The sequence below is a fragment of the Microtus ochrogaster genome, chromosome 7 (assembly GCF_000317375.1).
Source record: "Microtus ochrogaster isolate Prairie Vole_2 chromosome 7, MicOch1.0, whole genome shotgun sequence".
NCBI classification, from domain to species: domain Eukaryota; kingdom Metazoa; phylum Chordata; class Mammalia; order Rodentia; family Cricetidae; genus Microtus; species Microtus ochrogaster.
In genome coordinates this window covers 70,866,718-70,884,943 of record NC_022014.1, presented here as the reverse complement: position 1 = coordinate 70,884,943, position 18,226 = coordinate 70,866,718, and the positions used below count along the sequence as shown (strand labels likewise).

The 18,226-nt window shown below is 54.2% G+C and overlaps 2 protein-coding genes across 6 annotated transcripts in view; one reads left to right on the top strand and one right to left on the bottom strand.

Annotated features, from left to right (window-relative positions):
- The window catches only part of Pdk2 (pyruvate dehydrogenase kinase 2), a 14,731-nt gene extending 11,689 nt beyond the window's left edge, over positions 1-3,042 (top strand). For all 4 annotated transcript variants that reach the window (XM_005350605.2, XM_026780686.1, XM_013347568.2 and 1 more), the window contains exons 7-11: positions 386-462; positions 562-660; positions 755-862; positions 1,333-1,446; positions 1,961-3,042. In XM_005350605.2, the coding sequence (XP_005350662.1) occupies positions 386-462; positions 562-660; positions 755-862; positions 1,333-1,446; positions 1,961-2,101 (539 nt within the window). In that variant the 3' untranslated portion in view covers positions 2,102-3,042. The remainder of the gene's footprint in view (positions 1-385; positions 463-561; positions 661-754; positions 863-1,332; positions 1,447-1,960) is intronic.
- A 194-nt stretch (positions 3,043-3,236) lies between these two features.
- On the bottom strand, positions 3,237-18,166 carry Samd14 (sterile alpha motif domain containing 14). Of its 2 annotated transcripts, none has more exons than XM_005350604.2 (10): positions 17,820-18,166; positions 14,419-14,473; positions 9,093-9,259; positions 8,401-8,689; positions 7,475-7,562; positions 7,306-7,380; positions 7,067-7,226; positions 5,690-5,809; positions 5,453-5,608; positions 3,237-4,735 (listed from the first exon to the last, which is right to left on the bottom strand). In XM_005350604.2, the coding sequence occupies exons 2-10, from the start codon at positions 14,459-14,461 to the stop codon at positions 4,580-4,582; spliced, it is 1,254 nt and encodes a 417-aa protein (XP_005350661.1). In that variant the 5' UTR covers positions 14,462-14,473; positions 17,820-18,166; the 3' UTR covers positions 3,237-4,579. The 2 variants fall into 2 exon arrangements, with proteins under 2 accessions (XP_005350661.1, XP_026635834.1); XM_026780033.1 differs by having other exon boundaries at positions 9,098-9,259.
- Positions 18,167-18,226: the final 60 nt, after the last annotated feature.

Sequence of the window (18,226 nt, the reverse complement as noted above, 5' to 3'; positions counted from 1 at the left end):
TGTGGGGGGGGTCTGGAAGGTTCACAGCCACCTGTTAGCCATAGCTGTGGGGGGATCGGTCTGGAAGGTACACAGCCACCTGTTAGCCATAGCTGGGGGAGGGGTGGTTGTTCTGGAAGGTACACAGCCACCTGTTAGCCATAGCTGTGGGGGGAGTGGTCTGTAAGGTACACAGCCACCTGTTAGCCACAGCTGTGGGGGGAGTGGTCTGTAAGGTACACAGCCACCTGTTAGCCACAGCTGGGGGGGGGTCTGGAAGGTACACAGCCACCTGTTAGCTGCAGCTGGGGGGGGTCTGCTCTGAAGGAACAAGGGCTACAGGGTCGCCCTGTCGATAAGATTGTGGACCCTGCTGTGCTTCTGTCCTTGGTCTTGATTCCCGCAGCCACCAATGCCACCCAGCCCATTCACATGGTCTACGTCCCCTCCCACCTCTACCACATGCTCTTTGAGCTCTTCAAGGTAAGAAGGCTGCCCTTCTGAGGGGAGACTGGGAGGGCCAGCCCTAGGCCTTCAGCTTCAGCAGCACTTCCCTTACCGTGTCCTTCATTCCCTCCCCAGAATGCCATGCGGGCCACTGTGGAAAGCCACGAGTCCAGCCTCACTCTCCCCCCTATCAAGATTATGGTGGCCTTGGGTGAAGAAGATCTGTCCATCAAAGTATGGGACCCTCAATTTGGGAGGCCATGGGGATTAGGGTGAGGAGTGGAGACTGTAACCCTGGAGGGCATCTCACATGTTCCTTGTCTCCCAGATGAGTGACCGAGGTGGGGGTGTCCCCCTGAGGAAGATCGAGAGGCTTTTTAGCTACATGTACTCCACAGCCCCCACACCCCAGCCTGGTACTGGGGGTACCCCACTGGTGAGATGGCTTCCTCCTGCCCCCTTGGCTCCGGCTCTCCTAACTCCCAAGCATACTCCACCCCCACCCGTGACTGTGTGGTGACAGTCCTGAAGCCAGGCCTTCCATTTCTCCACTGCTTGCCCCCTGCCTGCTGATAATCTATCTGCCCATCCGTCCATCTGTCTGTCCACTGAGCTGTCACTTCTCCCCAATGCTCTCTCTTCCCTCTTTCTTTCTGCATTGCTAATTGCTAGCACTTTTGTCCCAACTCCCGTGGAATAGGCAGCGTGGGCTTAGGGAAGGGGCTCGGGCCTCTGGGTCGAGCTCTCCTGTCCAGCTTCCCTCTCTACTTCCTCTGAAGTTCCCCTGCCTACCATCTACCTCTGTCTGCTCCAGAAATGTCCCTTCCTTGCCCGTGCCCCAGCACCCCTGCCTGTCCCTAGCTGGGCGTCCCTGGCTCACTTTATGACCTGTGACTTTACCTGCAGGCTGGTTTTGGGTATGGACTCCCCATTTCCCGTCTCTACGCCAAGTACTTCCAAGGGGACCTGCAGCTCTTCTCTATGGAGGGCTTTGGGACAGACGCTGTCATCTATCTCAAGGTGAGGCCCACTGAGGGCAAGTTTGCTGCTAGCAGGTTTTTACCCATCCCTCATCCTGGCTCCAGACTCTGAGCTGAGCCTTGGATCCTCAAGTGTTATAACTTTAAACTAACATGATAGGGAATGTCAGGGGTCCAGGGTCTGTGAGTAGGACCCCTCTTCTGGGGACTCAGGCTGGAAGAAAGAGGGGCTTACAGATCTTGGCCTTCCATGGAGTGGGAATGTGCCTTGGTGAAAGATAGAAACCACACAGCCCAACCTCCTCCCTCTCTCCTTTTTACCTCCCTGTCCTTTGAGGAAACAGCTGTCTGGAATGGACCAGAGCAAAATGCAGAAAGTTCAGACCCTTTAGGGACATTTCTAGGTCTGGGGTACCTGTCTCAGCTAGTGTCTGGTATGGGTCTGACTGAGACATGGGTTAGGATGCCAAGGGCAGAGATCATCAGGGCCCAGGTGGGAAAGGGTAGCGTACCGAGAAGTGGGGAAGCAGGAGGCTGATGGTAGTGCTCCCTAGGCCCTGTCCACGGACTCAGTGGAGCGTCTGCCTGTCTACAACAAGTCTGCCTGGCGTCACTACCAGACCATTCAGGAGGCCGGTGACTGGTGTGTGCCGAGCACAGAGCCCAAGAACACATCGACGTATCGGGTCAGCTAGGGGCCTTCTCTCCCTGGCTCCTGGGAGGATGCTGCCACCTCTGAATCCAGCCACCACAGGGACCTTCCCTATCCCCTGGGGTACAGAGGGTGAAGCTGGGTCTCCCTAATGGCCAGGTCTGTCTTTGTAGGAATCTCAGTGACCCATCTGTGGTGGTCCCTAAGTGCCAATCTGTCTCTATGGAGAAACCTAGGGTGTTTCCCTGGAGTCTGGTCTCCATGGTGATGCTTGAGGGTTGGGGATGGCTATACCTGTTGGGTGCCCCAGAGACACTTCTCCATGGCAGTTCTCCCAAGACCGGAGCTGTCAGTTTTCTACCAGAGACCCCAGGTCCCCCTCACTGCCTGCATAGTCCTGGCCTTCCGAGTGGCTGCTCCGCTTGCCTTATGCCCACGCTCCGGACAGGTATATTGGGATGTGTCCTGTGTCCGTGTTAAGAAGGATGGAGTGCCCTCAGGTCTGGAGAGAGGATGGAGGGAGGGGCACACCCTTGACCTGGTCCTGCAGCCTCTCTCTGCCCCTACTCTGGACACCAAGGCTGCAGCTGGGAACTTGAGAGTGGGTGGTGGTTTTCACCCAAGGCCCACGTCTAAATTAGCAGCACCTGGGAAAGCCCAGAAGTAACCTGCCCCACCAGGATTCCAGGACGATCTTGGCAATATTTGTGCCACTTCCTAAACCCTTGCCCAGCATGTCCTCACATGCACTCCCCTGCCCAGTGTACATCCACCCTATCTTGCCTGCGCTTTAGACCCCCCTCCCCGTGCCCACCATGTGTGCACAGGTGACCCATCCCTAAGATATCCTATGTACATAGCCAGTTTTGTAAAATCTCAGACGCCCCCCCCCCTTCCCCTCAGCACACAGGGGTTAAAGCTGTGTGCCCCTCCCAGTGGCTGGGATGGTGACAGTGACATCCACAGTAAACAGATGAAATGACACCGTTGTCTGGCTGTCTTGCTGCGGGAGGGTGAGTCCACACACACACACACTTGTGAAGGCTGGTCCTCCAGGGCCAGCTGTACCCACAACCCAGCCTACTACAGCACAGGGCAGATTCATCAGCTGGCAGACGGCTGTCCAGTGGTGCTCAAGGCAGAGCTTAGTCCCTCGTCCCAGACAGAAACCTCACTGGTGTATGGTAGGTATTTATTGAAAGAAGTTGAGAACCATCTTCCCCTTCACATGCAGGTGGGGCACACTTGGCTCCTGACAGCTTTAGGGACAGTAGGGCCTCCACCCTCCCCACCCAGTCTAGATAGATGCCAATGCCCTTATACCTTAGTTTCCCTCTGAGGCCCCTCTCCCAGTGCAGATGACTGAGCCCAAGCACAGGGCCCTGGCCTTCAACTGCTTCCCTAGGCAGGAGAGAGGGAGTTAGCATGCAGGTCCTGTCCACCCCTCCAGGAAGCTGGGAGGGGTAGAGGTGTCTCCTCAGAAACCTCCTGGGCCCAGCAGTAACTGACCAGCACCTGAGAGGCTGGGTCAGCATGGCACCTGGGACCCTCCCATCTCTGAACGTGTCCTACAAAGGACACGTGCCAGACCCACCCAGGGCTGGCCCAGTCCTCCCTGTGACCTAGCAAACCTGAGCTAGCAATGTTTGTCAGTTCTAGGCCCACTGAGGCCTTGACACACCCAGGGAACCTGGGAGCTGATGGACCCTTCTGATCTAGCAGCTTCTAGGCCACCCTCCAATTGTGCCCCTGCCCGGCTAGGGTGATGAAAGTCACCAGTTCAGTGCCACCTAGGCACTAGTGGGGAGAATGTCCTGTGTCCCCAACAGCCTCCATTTATCTTGTCCCCAGAGGAGGCTGAATCACTCTGTGAAGAAGTGGATTCTAGTTCTGTGACCCAGTGGGAGAGGAGCAGTGTCGTCCCGCCCACTAGAACCTACAGGGTAGTGAAGGGGAAAGAGAAGAGCCCCCTTGTCCCCGCTCTGCAGTCCTTACAGAGGCCAGCTTACCCTCCACTGCCCGCTCTTCTCTCCATTGAGGAGGTGTCTGAGAATCTACCCTGAGTGCCACTACTGCAGTGCCCAGCGGCCTCTCTGAGGAGAACTGCTCTCCCACCACACAGCCCTGTCTCCTGTCAGGATGCCCAGGCTTCTTTCTAAGCCTAGGAATCCTGGTCATGGAGGGCCTCTCCTGCCAGCTTACTTCCTGTTCAGGACCACTGTAACCAGAGGGAAGAGGTTCTGCTTGAACCAGGTTCCTCTGGGCTCCAGATTTGCTGCATTCCTGGCCTCTGCCCTCATCATCTGCCACCTGCTTCCCCCTGGAACTCTGTGCCAAACAAGTCCTCAAAACTGGGTTTATTACTGGGCCTTCTCCCTGGGATCTCCCTCCAGAGGACTTGGTCCAAACAGGGTGAGAGGGGTCATGTGCCCCAAGAACCTGGTGCCTAGACCCGACTTCCCTGGTGAGGCCCGTGCAGGTGGCTGCAAGTGCGCCGGGGTTCCAACCCCGCCAGCCATTCCTAGCTCTTCTTGGCCTCATGCTCACGGCGCCGCAGCTTCTCCCGCTGCCGTGCAGTCTTCTCCTGTGCCTTCCGTTCCTTCTCAGCAGCCGCTGCCAGCTCCTTCAACTTCCGCTTCACCAGTGCCCGGTCATGCGAGTTGCTAAGCCCCAGGCTCTGGGAAGAAACCCAGAGTGAAGGAAAGAGGCTCAGAACACTCCTCCCATGCACTCCCTGCAGCTCCTCGAGTGTGCTCCGAAGTATGGCCTTTGCCTAGGGATTAGCTAAGAGGAATGGGTTGCAAGTGGCCATAGAGATTACAATGGCACTAAGCCATTTGTGCCCCATCCTTGACTCTGGATCCTCAACCTAGGTGCCATGACCCTACCCAATCTCCTGAGGTCCTCAAGATGGAGAATGATTTGCTCAGGGTCCCACTGCTAGGCGGCAAGGTCTCTCCCCACTCGCTGTGGGATTGGTCTTGAGACCCAGGAATGTCCAAGCGTTGGAAACCACCTCTCTTCACTGTAGCCTTAGCACACTCCTGTCACCAGGCTCTGAGACTGAACATGGCATGGAGCTGGCCAGGAAAGAGGCCTGGCTTTCCAACACTGGATGGTAGTCCAAAGGGTGAGGTCAGCCTGAACACTCGGACTGGAACTAGGTCAAATGGAAGTGATGGATTTGAGTTTAAGTCAGACTGGGGCATCATAACTACACTGCAAAGACTGGACCAGACCCTTGCATAGAGGTCAGAAGCCAGGTCAGTGGCCAGACAGAGAGAGGCAATCCCAGATCAGTTCAGGAGACAAGTAGGCCAAAAGCCAGGACAAAGGGGGGCGGTCCTTATGCTTTAAGGCTACCTCAATCTGATTACCTTGCAGTCCGACCTACCTTCAGTTTGCTCCCATCCAGCTGCAGGAGCTGCGGCCCATCCACCTGTCGGGCAGCAAACTCAGCGGCGTACTGTTCCAGGTTGAGGCTGCACAGCCACTGGCCCACCTGCTGGCTAGTCCAGTGTTGTATAGTAGGGAGGGACTCGTCCAGGAACTGTGGTAGAGATGGGGAGGGTTAAGGGAGCCCAGTCTCCTGGCCAGGTCCCCAGCAGGAACAAGGCCTAGCTTGGCTCACCTCATCTGAAGACTGTGACAACGTGTGGTAGGGGTAGGAGCACTTGGTCTCCTGTCGAGGACCACTGGGGATCCTGGGGCTGCTGCTGGGAGGTGTGGAGTCATCACTCAGGGTGGATTCCTGAACAGAGAGGGATGTGTGCTGAGGCGTAAATTCACTCCCTGCCACTCCCGAGCCCATCACTCTGACCAGACAGAGCTGAAATACTGGACTAGCCACCAGCAGTTGGTCCATGCTCCTGATCATGAGCCCAGAACTAAGCAGCCAGACAGAGGCTGTGACCTGACTGAGACCTGAGCCCTCTAGGGGGGAGCTGGCGACCTAGAGGACATGGCACTAGCGTTAAGTTGGGCAGAATAATTAACAGGAGTGGAGGAGGCTAGGTGCTGCTGCCTTTGGACGGCCCTCCAGGATTCCCCCAAGGATGTGTCATGTGTGCCTCTCCTAGGCCTCTTGCATCCTGACTGGCGGGTATCCTTAGTGGCCTTGGGTCTCTGGGAGGACTTGGGCTGTGTTTCATTCAATGTGTGTCCCCTGGGACCAGCACAAAGGGAGGGGCTGAGGGAGGATGTAGGGGTGGTTAAAGAACAAAGCTGCACATCAGAAGGGTCTCTCCCCTGAACCCCACGATTGATGATTCTCCTAAGCCCTGGCACCATACACATCTGTGGGCAAGTCCCTTTCCTCTGGACCTCATCTGCCCATCTGTACAGTGCAGATACTAACGCCTGCCTTGCCTGCATCACAGTTAAAGGCACACATGTATCCTGGGCTCTGTGAAGTATTTAGCAGTCTGGGAATGTAAGGGGACTTTAGTATTGCTGGTGTCGATGGTTCTCATTTCCTGGGGTCTGAAGCTTTCAGAGCTCTAGGCATGGGTCCTGCCCATCTCTGTATCTCCAGAACTTCCCACCATGCAGGAAGCCAGCTCTTGACGGTGCAGTCCAGACCTGACTCAGGCAGAACCGTAAGAAACAAGGGGCCCTGGGACGGAGTGAGCAGTGGGAGCTCAGTGTTCCCACAGGAGCACTGAGAGCAGGAAATCAGTGTGGACGGTCATGAATGCATGAGCCCATGAATGAACGAAACCAAGAGAGAAGATGGAAGTCGTGAATGAGTAGGAGGCTCTATGGAGCAACGTGAAGGTCCCAAAAAAACCTCTGTCCCAGTCCAAGCCCTGATGAAATATGCCCTTGTTATGACCCTGGAAGCCAGTGTGGAGTCCTGGGGTTACACACTGGCAGGATGGCACACTCACGTAGCCCCAGGCAGACTGGGCCACAGAGTAAAACTGACTCGGGGCAAAAAGATAGATGGAAAGGAAGGCTGGACGCCAAGAGGGAAGAAGAAGAAGAAGGAATAAAGACCTGGGCTTACCTGGGAAGCTGACTTCTTGGGGCTGAAGCCCTCATGTTTGGGGGAACAGGTCGGGGAGGTGGTGCTCCCTGAGGAAGCAGAGCCTTTGCCGCTGTCTGTGAACCAGGAAAAGGGCAGGAACGGGGAGCTCCCTGTCCTTCCAGAACCTTCTACGGACTCCCTGTGGAGAAAACATCCAGCATGGTGTGGTGTCCAGGGGAGGACAGGAGCTGTGGGTGGGTGCCATGGGTACCTCTCACCTGCTGCCCATGGACAGTCGGTTGCTACCCTTCTCCTTCCGGCTCTTGCCAGTGGACGCTCGGCGGAGAGTGACCCTGTACGAAGGCAGGGGGAATGGAGCATACCTGCCCACTGTGATGCTCAGACCCCAGTTGTTCCAAGGACCCATGCAAGACCTGCCCCACTCACCCCAGGTCCAGGAATTTTCTGCGAGTCCTCTTATCCAAGCCGATGGTGGGGCTGGCAGGCTCAGGGGGGCTGGTATCCCGGCTGTCATCTTTAGGAGGAGAGGGGGAAGAAAACAGCTAAAGCGATGGTTTGCGGTTTGCTTGCCTCCTGCTGCTGCCCATGTGGGGTGGTAGACATGTCTTGACTTAGGATTAGGCCATCTGGCTCCGGGGTTCTTCTTTAGCTGTGTGACCCAGGAGACGGCACTCTCTCTGTTTTTGAGTTCCCCTTCATTGCAAACATAGAGACATGCCCATTTTACAGTATCTAATGGGAGCCTAGGCTTTTACCTTTTACAAACTGTAAAAACACTTTACAACTGAGGGGGGAGGGTAGTCCTATTAATGTTTGTTAGTTCATTGGTTCGTTTATTTTTGAGACAGAGTCTCAGTGAAACCCAGGTTGGCCTGGAACACCCTATGTGGCCTTGGTCTCCTGATTCTCCTGTCTTCACCCCCTGGGTACTGGAATTACCAGAGCACATCACAGTATCTTGTATGCCATGACTAGGGCTTCCTGTATGCTAGGCACATACTACTGACTTTATCTTGGGTCATCTTCTACCCATCCTTTCAATCTTGGCTCAAGTGTCACCTCCACTCCAGCAACTGTGCATGTTTCCTGCATAGCTTTTATTACAGTTTGTAGCTATATGTTAATTACAGGATGGTTTGGTTGTTTCTTTCCTAAGCTACACATCCCCAGAGGCCAAGGACTGTATCGTTGCTCTGTTTGGTCCCAGCGATGTCTGTCGTATAGTAAGCCTCTGTAAATGAAGAATGGAACCTGTTGGCCATCCTTCCACCTACCCTGTAGCCGCCATACCACCGAGCCAAGCTGCGGTTCCCATGCTCGCCGGCAGGGGGCATCGCGCCTGCCGGGCTCACCTTCACTGTGCGGTTCTGCTCGGGCATAGCGGCGCACGAAGCTGGGGGAGCTGTCCGAGGAGGGTGCGGAGCAAGGAGGCGAGCCAGAGGTGGCGGCCAGGCCCTCATGCGAGGCAGCGTTGTGCAGGGGCCGGTAACGGGCGAGGGGCGAGGGCGGTGGCTCGTCCTCATCCAGGCTGCGCCGCAAGCCGGGGGGCTCCAGGCAGAAAGAGCCGCTGGCGGGGGAGCCTGGGCCCGAGTGCAGAGGCGAGCGCAGCCGGTGCAGCGGGCTACCGCAGCCGTCGGTCACCTGGAAGAAGGGCAGCCGCTCAACCAGCGCTCCCTGCCCTCACTCCCTGGAGGCTGGAGGCCAATTTCCTCTGTAGGCTATACGTGGAGCCCCAGGGGAGCTCGGTTTTCTGGGGCCTGGAGGGTGGGTTCCTTCAGCCCGGGGATGGGAAGTGCCTGAGCAGTGACAGGGGAGAAATGGGTGATCACATGAAGTGATGACATCCTGCTTCATTTGCTAACTGTGAGACTTCCCAAACCCTTCTGCTCTCTGCTGCTTCATCTTTAAAATGGGCTAACATCTTTTCTGCAGAGAGACAGGAGCCAGAAGTGAACAGCTAGCTGACCTTTGGGTGGGTGACTGTTGGGTCCCTGGGGGCACACTCCCCTGGAATTGGGGGGGCGGGTGTGTGTGTTACCCCAACCTTGCCTCCGGGCCCATCGGAGCCTTCCCCGTCCTCAGCAGAGCTGGCACTGTCTCGTAGTCTGGAGCGGGAAGGCCGGTGTCTCCGGCCCTTGGCCAGCAGCTGGGCCCGGGCTTTGTGTAAGCTGCTGTCCAGTCTGGTGGTCTCTGGTACAGCCAAGTCCAGGTCTGCAAACAGAGACCAGAGCCACCTCAGATGACCACCCTGACTCACACCCCAAGCCATTAAGCTGATGCTTGGTGGTGCCACTCACTTAGACAGTAGGTGAAGTTCAAGCCTCCCACAGGCTGGCTTCCCAGCCCCAGCTGCCAGTGCCTGCACATAGCACAACTGCCTGGCCCTCCTGGGGGCAGGACTGGTCTCTGTGCAGACACACAATGGGGGTGAGAGGAGGCATGCCCACCTGGATCCTACAGTCTGAGTGAGAGTTGGCAAGCGGGTGGGAAGTAGGGAGTAGAGATGGCACCTTTAGTTCTGTGGGGACCAGGGGAATGCATCTGCCATGCACCCAATGTGATACACGCATCGCATCATTGTCCTCAGAGATACCTGGAGAAGGGAGGCTACGGCATCCAGGACACATTTACAGCTGAACCAACTAGGCTCAAAGAAAGCAAGTCACAACTGGAGCCACTGGCTAGTAACAGTCTGGGGTTTGGGTGTGGCTCCAGAAACGGACCCTCCTGGAGACACCATTTTGCTGTGCCACATTCAGGGCCGTGTTCAAGGATAGCAGTGTTAATGCGTGTGAAAAGTCCTTGGTTGAAGTGAGGAAGGGGACACCCAGACACCAAAGAGCAAAGTTCCCACGGGTCCTTCAAGCTTGTCTCGGGTCCTGGGCTCTACAGCCCAGTGCTAGGTCCTGTTAGAACCTGGAGGAGGTGTAGACACATCTACTGGGTGTGTGCAGAAAGCTCCAGGTCACAGTTTTGCTTTTTGTCCGCCTGCCTCGAAAGGAAGCATCATTCTTGTTCTGGCCTTGACCTTGGTACTGGGGTCTTCCTGGGCTTCAGAATGAGTCAATACGCTCCTGTTCGCCCCTCTCTTAGTATCTCTGCCCCCCCCGTTCCATCCTTCACACCCACTCTTCTTGCCTGCTTCTCTCTCATCTGTAGACACCCCAAAGGTACCCCTACTCAATGGCCACTTTGTCTATTCCCAACTCTGACTCCTCTGCTAAATACCAAGCCTAAACACAGAAGCACCTACCAGGGAACCTACAAACCAGGGCCCTCTAGTGCCTTAGCCAGCCACAACCGATAAAAGCACATCCATCGGAGTCCTTTTGCCTTTAATCCCAGCACTCATGAGGCAGAGGCAAAGGATCTCTGAGCTCAAGTCCAGTCTGGTCTACAGAGCAAATTCCAGGACAGCCAGGGCTACACAGAGAAACTCTGTCTAACACACACACACACACACACACACACACACACACACACACACACCCCACTCATTGGCTTGCCTGAGATTTGTTGCCTCCAAGTTGGACAGCTACGAGTTACCCTTTCCCCTCAGCCCTCCTAGACCCTGTTCCCGCATGGATAGTCAGCAGTGGCTACCATTCATAGCCTTTCCTCTCCCCCCCACCTCCACCATGGCTGGCCCCCTATCATGGTAAACAGTGGTTCCATCTTTACTGCTACTCAAGCTAAACCCTGTGTCTTTTTTGACTCCCCTTGCCTCTCTCTTGACCCCTTTCCTATAAATTAATTTAGCTGCATTCCTGTTAGCCCCACCCTCAAAAATAGCTAGCCCTATTGAAATACAGAGGTGAAGCATGAGACTGTTTTTAATGATATTCAGGCAGTGGAGATGAAGAATGGGAGGGGTGAAGCAAGTCTGACCAGCGGTGACCGTGGTGGAGATGGAGTGACCAGAACTTGAGCACATGACAGGGTGCATTGTGCTCTTTTTTCTACCTCTGAGGTTGTCTGAGGTTTTCATTTCTTTTTTACTATTATTTAACACACACTCTCTGTCTGTCTCTGTGTGTGTGTGGGGGGGGTGCATATGCATTTGAATGCAGATACCCTCAGAGTTCAGAGGAGGGTGCTGTATCCCCTGGAACTGGAGTTACAGGCTGTTGTGAGGTGCCTGACCCTGGGTGCCCAGAACTGAACTCGGGTCCTCTACAAGAGCAGTGCCTACTCTAAACAGCCCACTCTACAACCCAAGCTCTTAGATTTTGTCAACAAAATATTGTTTATGAATGAGTTTACACATGTATACCTGTGCACATACAGAGAGGAGTGGGAAAGAGATGGGGGGAGGGACGGAGAGAGGAGCACCAGGTCTAGGTTCCCATCTTCTCATGCCTGTTATTATAAATGGCCTCCCGTGTCCCTTTCCCACTGGGTGTCCTCTAGCACAGCAGCCAGAGTGATCCTAACGCGAGGTGTCAGCTCTGTCACTCCCTGCTCAGAACCGCCTCATGCAGAGTCAAAGCTAAACCCACAGCGGCCTTCTAGATTCAGTCTGTGCTCCTGAGCTTCAGTCACCTCCCTGAGCTTCTGCCTCTCCCTTGTCCCCTCCTCCCACCCTTCCTCTTACAGACCCAGCCTGCACCTCAAAGCCTTTGCATGTACAGCGCCCTCCCGTATATACTCCAAGTTGTCAGTCCTGCCTTTTCCTGGATCACACACCACTCTCTGGCATCCTGAACACCTTGCTTATTGAAGCCTATGCCTCTTTCCACCTATTAGACTATCAGCTCTGAAAGGACAGGGTTTTCTGGGATGGTACCACAGGCACCTGGCAGCTCCTGGTGCACAGCAGGTGCCTGGTGAATACTCTAAAGAAGTGAAAAGGACAGCTATCCTGAATGGACAAGGAAGTAAGAGTGACTAGGGCTACTGCCTCAGACTTATTTGGTTGCCAGGCTGAGGCCCGGATGACCATAAGGAGAGTTGGGTTTTTTTAAGACAGGGTTTCTCTGAGTAGACCTGACTGTTCTGGAACTTGCTCTGTCGACCAAGCTGACTCAGAGATCCCCTTGCCTCTGCCTTGTGAGTGCTGGGATTAAAGGTGTGTGCCACCACCACCACTGCCGGCCAGAATGAGGTTTTCTTAGGAAAGGGAATGGTATCGTTCTGGGTTTGAGGTGTCAAGGAACATGCAGAAACAGCCTGAATGAAGATGGAAGTAGACATTTGTCCAGGGATGTGGTGAGAGGCTAGGAGGTGACAGCTACTGTCAAGGCTGCTGTTGGATACAGATGTGACTCACTTTATTCCTGATGAAGAACATCTTGGTGTCCCTGGAATTAGCCAGGAGCCATTAACAGTTCTCACTGCTTGAAGTGTGTGTCACTGAAACGTCCTACAACCTTGGATCCCTAGGGCAGCTTTAATTTGCCCAAGAGCATAGAGCTGTCAAGAGCTAGCTAGGGTCAAAGACAGGCAGGCTGGCTTGTTAGAAAGTACCAGACATATTACTTGTGCCCTTTCTGAACAGAGAAGGAGGCAACCTTATGTCTAAATCCTCATTTTATGGGTGGAGAAACTGAACTCCAACAATAAAGGTTTGGTCAGTTGTATGGAAGGAGTAAAAGTGTTAGCCAGGTCTCCTGGCCCCTGGGCCAGTGCTCTAACCTTCTCTCCATTACTGGTACCCAGCTGGTACCCAGCCATCTGCATCAGGGCGATAGATCCCCGCTCCACATGGCAGAATGGGCATCACCTGGGCTGGAGAGCAAAGGGTCTCCTGAGGGCTTGCGGGTACAAAGCAAGGTGGGGCCAGTCTCACCAGGGTCCCTCAAACTCTCCTTCCATCTCTTCCCTTCCCTGCCTCCCCCTCTGGGCTCTGGGTAATGAGAGAGATGAATATTTAATTGTTTTCATATGAGGAAGCACTCCAGGCAGTGCCCAGCTACCTCAGCAGACAGGAGGAAAACAAGAAAGGATTGGTGAGGAGCATGGTGGGAAGACAGGAGACAGAAAAGCCCTTCCCCCACTAAGGGGAGCTCACCTCTATGGACCTGCCAAGGTTAGGCTGGACTTGTGTAGAGCCAGCCTCAGAGATAGGGAAATGCTGGGGGAGAGGGTGAGCTGGGAAGGAGCTGGGGTGGGGAGCAGTGTTCCCAGAAGCGTCTAGATAACAATACTGGCGTGACCAGCGCCAGCGGCCATAGCAAGAAGGAAGAGAGGAGGGAAAGGCAGAAAGAGATGGGAGGAAGCAGAAGCTGGAGCCCTGTGGCACCTCATGTTTAGGAGCCCCTTGGGGTTGCACACAGGAGTCACCCACTCAAATTCTCCAGGGGACAGCTTTTCCACAACACAATCACAGAGTCTGCCTTATGCATAGAAGCCAGAGGTTGATGGCCTCAATCCCTCTCCACCTGAGTTTTTGAGACAGGGTCTCTCGCTGAACCTAGAACTAGCTCATTTGGTTAGAATGGCTGGCCAGCAAGCCCAAGAATCCTGTCTTTCCGTCCACAGCACTAAGATTACTGGTGTGCACGCTGTGTCAGTTTCGTTGTATTTGAGACAGGCTCTCTGTATGCAGCCCTGGCTGTCCTGGAACTCTCTATGTAGACCAGGATTGTAGGCCCATATTTCTGTATGGCACAAGAGCCATTAGCTCCATCTGAGCTGATCACGTAACTCTGCAGACAAGCTGTCTCTGTTTAACAATAGCCAGGATGTGCTGCTCCTAGTTTCTTCCCATTCACAGCACTAAGATTACAGGTGTGCACGGCTGTGTCAGTTTCATTGTATTTGAGACAGGCTCTCTGTATGCAGCCCTGGCTGTCCTGGAACTCTCTATGTAGACCAGGATGGCCTCAAACTCAGAGATTTACGTGTCTCTGGTTCCCAAGTACAGGGATTAAAGGCGTGTGCCACTATGCCCAGCTTGTGCCTGGTTTTTATGTGAGTGTTTAGGATTGAACTCAATCAAATTTTCATGCTATCATGCTATCTTTTTTAAAAAAAATATTATTATAGTGTGTGTGTGTGCATGATGTGTGAATGTGAGTGTGTATGTCACCATGCACACACAGAGGGCAGAGGATAACTTTTATGGACCTGATTCTCTCCTTCATCCTTTATGTGGGTTAGGGGGACCAAACCTGGGTTGTACAGCTAGTGCCTTTATCTGCTAAGCCATCCTACCAGCCTCCATGTGATCTTCAAAGCGGGTCTTATCAGCACTCCGCATCCTACACCCCTTGTCTTTGAGAATCAAATGATACACTGCATGTGAGACCAGCTGTACACCATGCCCTGAAGTGCCCTATCTGTCCTTATCCCATGCCATACCCAGTAGACTTGACGGAAGGGCTCCATGGCTAGGTCTAGTGCTAGACATGAAGTCACAGAGAACTTACCAAAAACTTCATCCACAGGTTCTCGGAGCTTTGAGGAAGCCATGACTCAAGAGAGCTGAGAAGAACAAAAAGGAGAGAAAGAAACCACGGATAAGAGATTCAAGTTGGTTGTGGTAGTGAAGAAGCCAGCAGCCTCCTGCTTCCGGCCCACCCACTGCTTCCCCTAGAATTCCTCCTTTGGTCCTTGGAAGAGAAGCCTGTGGGTGCCGAGACAGGAGATGCAAGCAGGAAAGCCATAGCACAGACTCAAGCAGCTCCTGTGAGCTGGGCCTAACTACTGGTTGTGACTTCACATTGCCAATGAACAAGGCCCTGCATTGCTTTGGGCCCTCCAATCGCTAGCATCCGGAAGCCTCCATCATCAACTACCGAACATCAAATCTAGAGGTCATGGGGCTTATTAAATCCAGACCTGTCATTTTACACAGACACAGAAGAGGAAGTGGCTGGCCCAGCAATTAACGGCAAGTACAGATTTAAAACCCAGGTTCTTCCATCCATTTGCCTACCTAGCTTTATCTGCTTTCCTTCCCTCTCCCTCCCTCCCTCCCTCCCTCCCTCCCTCCTTCCCTACCCCATCCATCCAATATCCATTATATTTATGCATCTTCCCATCTTTGCATCTACCCATCTTGCATCCATTACCCCGTCTGTCTTCCTCCTCCATCACTGGGGCCCCTCACCACCTGCTTTTCTGAACTGTGTGGGAAGCTGGCATCACCAGCTGGGCCATTCACTGTTTCAGACAGAATCCCAGTTCTCACGGGTCCTGACAGACTCACAGATGCAACAGGGCATTAAGTGTTCACAGCAGTACATCTCTGAAGCATCCAGAAAGTTCTGGGAGGAAGTGTGCATAGGCAGGACAGGGTTGTACTGTTGTTTGGGTTTCTTGTTTTGTTTTGTCTTGTTTTGTTGTGAGACGCAAGAAGAGCAGGCAGGTAAGGAAGGGAAGCAGGAGAAAGATATCAGAAACACCTTGGGCAGGCTTCCTAGCAGGTCTAGGGGATATGGATAAGAAGAGAGGGAAGGGGCTGGAGAGATGGCTTAGCAGTTAAGAGCACTGGATGCTCTTCCAGAGGCCCTGAGTTCAATTCCCAGCAACCACATGGTGGCTCACAACCATCTAGAGTGGGGCCCGATGCCCTCTTCTGGTAGAAAGGTGTACATGCAGGTAGAGCACTTGCATACATACAGAGAGAAAGAGAGAGACAGAGAGAGAGAGAAATATGGGGGAGACTTCGAATACTCTGGTCTCTGGGAGAAAGGCAGGTCACTGGACTGGACCACGTGTCCTAGTTCTCCTGTCACTTCACAGACATCCCGTCTCTGTGAGCTACTGAGCCTGACGTGTCATCTTGGTATCCCCACGTTACAGGTATGAACCTTAATAGCTAGAATGAGACGTTGACCCAGTCCTCGGCTTCACAGCCCTGTCCTAGTGGTGTGATCTGCAGTTCTGCTCCTGAGGAAAGGACACTCCCTCGGGGGAGGGCTAGGGCAGAGGGAGGGGAGCTGGTCTATACTGGCTAGGATTAAGGCAAGTATTAAAACCACCTCCATCCACTAGACTCAGGGATGCTGGGAGCTGAGCCAAGCATGCCATATGGAAGGGAGGTCAGCAATGGCTCAGCTAGGACCCCTTTGCCGTTCTTGAACTCAGGGGACTAGCAGCCGAGATCTAGAATATTCCTTCCTGGCTAGAAAGGCCAGATGGAAAGATAGGTTGGCCCTCATCATAAACTGTATCTCTTCGTTGGATCACAAAACCTTCTCTGACTAGGATTCAGCTGTCCCTTCTCCAGATGGCTGTCCGGGGTTACTCCCCCCTTCCCCCTCCATTTGTCTACACTGTTTTTCCAGCCACTTCTCTGGTTCCTGAGGAATGGAGACCTTTTCATACTTTACTGGTTTCCTACTTGGGTCTTATCTCTTCTTGTCAGATGATCCCTGTGTTCTCCCTTCAGACTGGAGTCTCGGGGTAGGAGCTGCTTCTCCCACCGGAATGGCTGCTCTTTGCAGAGACTAATGACACCTCCCCTCTTAAACACAGCCCATGTCCTTTGTTGAAGGCCTCAGTCCAGCCACCAGGCGAGGTCCTCATGTGCACCGAGGTCTGTTTTAGTCCCTTTGGGTGGACTGGGGCCTCCAGCTCAGACTCTCAGCCCATCCTGATTCAGCACAAACTGCTCCTCTTCCTTTATCTCTCTCTTGAACAGCCAGCTCCCGTATCTGGGGTGGGGGGGAAGCTTTCCACACTATCCCATGCGAAACTCCACAGAAGCATAATATCCAGCGGGTCACCTGCCCCCGCTACCCAGCTATCTTCTCCCAGAAACCTAGCCTCACCCACCCTCCCCCTCATACACGCACTGTCTCACTCACAGGTGTTGTTCAACTATACCAGGGTGGAAATGAACCTGTCCCCTTCGACAGCCTTTGGGCTCCCTTGTCATCAGACCACTCCCTTCCCCAACAGCCGCCAATTCCAGAGGGGCCACTGGTGACCTCTGACCTTTCTCTGGGAAAAGGAAAGGCAGGTGATTTCCAAGATACCCTGAGCCCAAGGGAAGGAGAAAGCAAAACAAAAGGTATACAACCTGGGAATGGAACAGAAGGAGCAACCAGCAGACCCAGAGGTAGAGACTGACAGTGTCCACAGGGAGCTGAGAAGAAAGAGCAAGACAGAATAGACCCAAGAGGCTCAGGAAAAGCAGCTGGGCAGCCTTGAGGGCCCACCATGGGGTGGGAGAAGAACAGAGCACCTGCCCACAAGGCAGAGGGGAGAAGGGGGCTCAAGTAGAAGAGGGGGGTGAGAGAGAAAGGGAGACAGTGGGCGAGAGGCAGCTGACAGGTCGCAGGAGTGCTTGACAAGCAGGCTGGCATGGGGAGGCAGTTGTAGAGCCAAGAAGGCCGTGCCCCTCCCATGCCACCAGTCTTAAGCCAGCTCCAGGCTTGGAGAAGTCCGCAGGAGTTTGACAGCCCATCAGAGCTCCACAGAAGATGGGGTTGGGGAACGGCACCCACTCCTATCAGAGTCCCCTCTCCCTAATCAGAGGGCAGAGCTGTTTCTCCAACCCACTGGTCCAACTGCCCGGGTAGGAAGGAGTTAAGACCTCTCCCCCAGCCCCCACACCAGTTTTTCTTTCTTTTTTCTCTTCTTTCTTTTCTTTTTTTAAAATTAATTTCCCCAGGCAGGAGGAAGAGGATTAGGGACACAAATCCTATTTCTGTTCCCTCCCGACAAGCCCAGCTCCCCGGTCCAGTGAGGTCTCCCTAGGGATAGAGGAAGAAAGGCCCTTGTGGCTTAGATTCATCTAGCCCCACTGGGGGGTCTCACCTTGAGTCTGGTAGTGTCTGGCCCCGCTTCCCCTTCCACCCTAGGAATCCCGGCCCCTCACCTCCAGCATCCGTCATTTTCAGAGTCCAGCGCCCCGGGAACCCCTCAGGCCCATGGTTCTCGAGGCGAGTGCCGGGTGTGAGAGGGGTGGAGGACTTTCACCCCGGCCGCGGGGGGCTTCGGGCTGGCTCGAGTCGCTCCATCCCAGAGTGTTGTGGGGGAATTGGAGGGGAGAGTCCAGCAGGAAAGAATGGAGAGGCGAGGTGTGTAAGGATGCAGGGAGAAGGTCTGCGGGAAGCAGGAGACGCGGGCGGGGCTGGACCGGGAAACCTGACGGGAGGATGTTCCGTGTGTGCGTGCGTGTACGTGTGTGTGTGTGTGTGTGTGTGTGTGTGTGTGTGTGTGTGTGTGTGTATGTGTGTATGTGTGTTTGCGTGTGTAAGGATGCAGGGAGAAGGTCTGCGGGAA

Bases quoted from the DNA above. Each gene is read 5' to 3' on its own strand.
- Samd14 (XM_005350604.2), bottom strand. From the start codon at position 14,461: ATGGCTTCCTCAAAGCTCCGAGAACCTGTGGATGAAGTTTTTG. The intron at 7,563-8,400 runs GTGAGCCCGGCA...CTCCTCCTAAAG, and splicing joins AGCAGAACCGCACAGTGAAG to ATGACAGCCGGGATACCAGC. The intron at 7,227-7,305 runs GTGAGAGGTACC...TTTTCTCCACAG, and splicing joins CGACTGTCCATGGGCAGCAG to GGAGTCCGTAGAAGGTTCTG.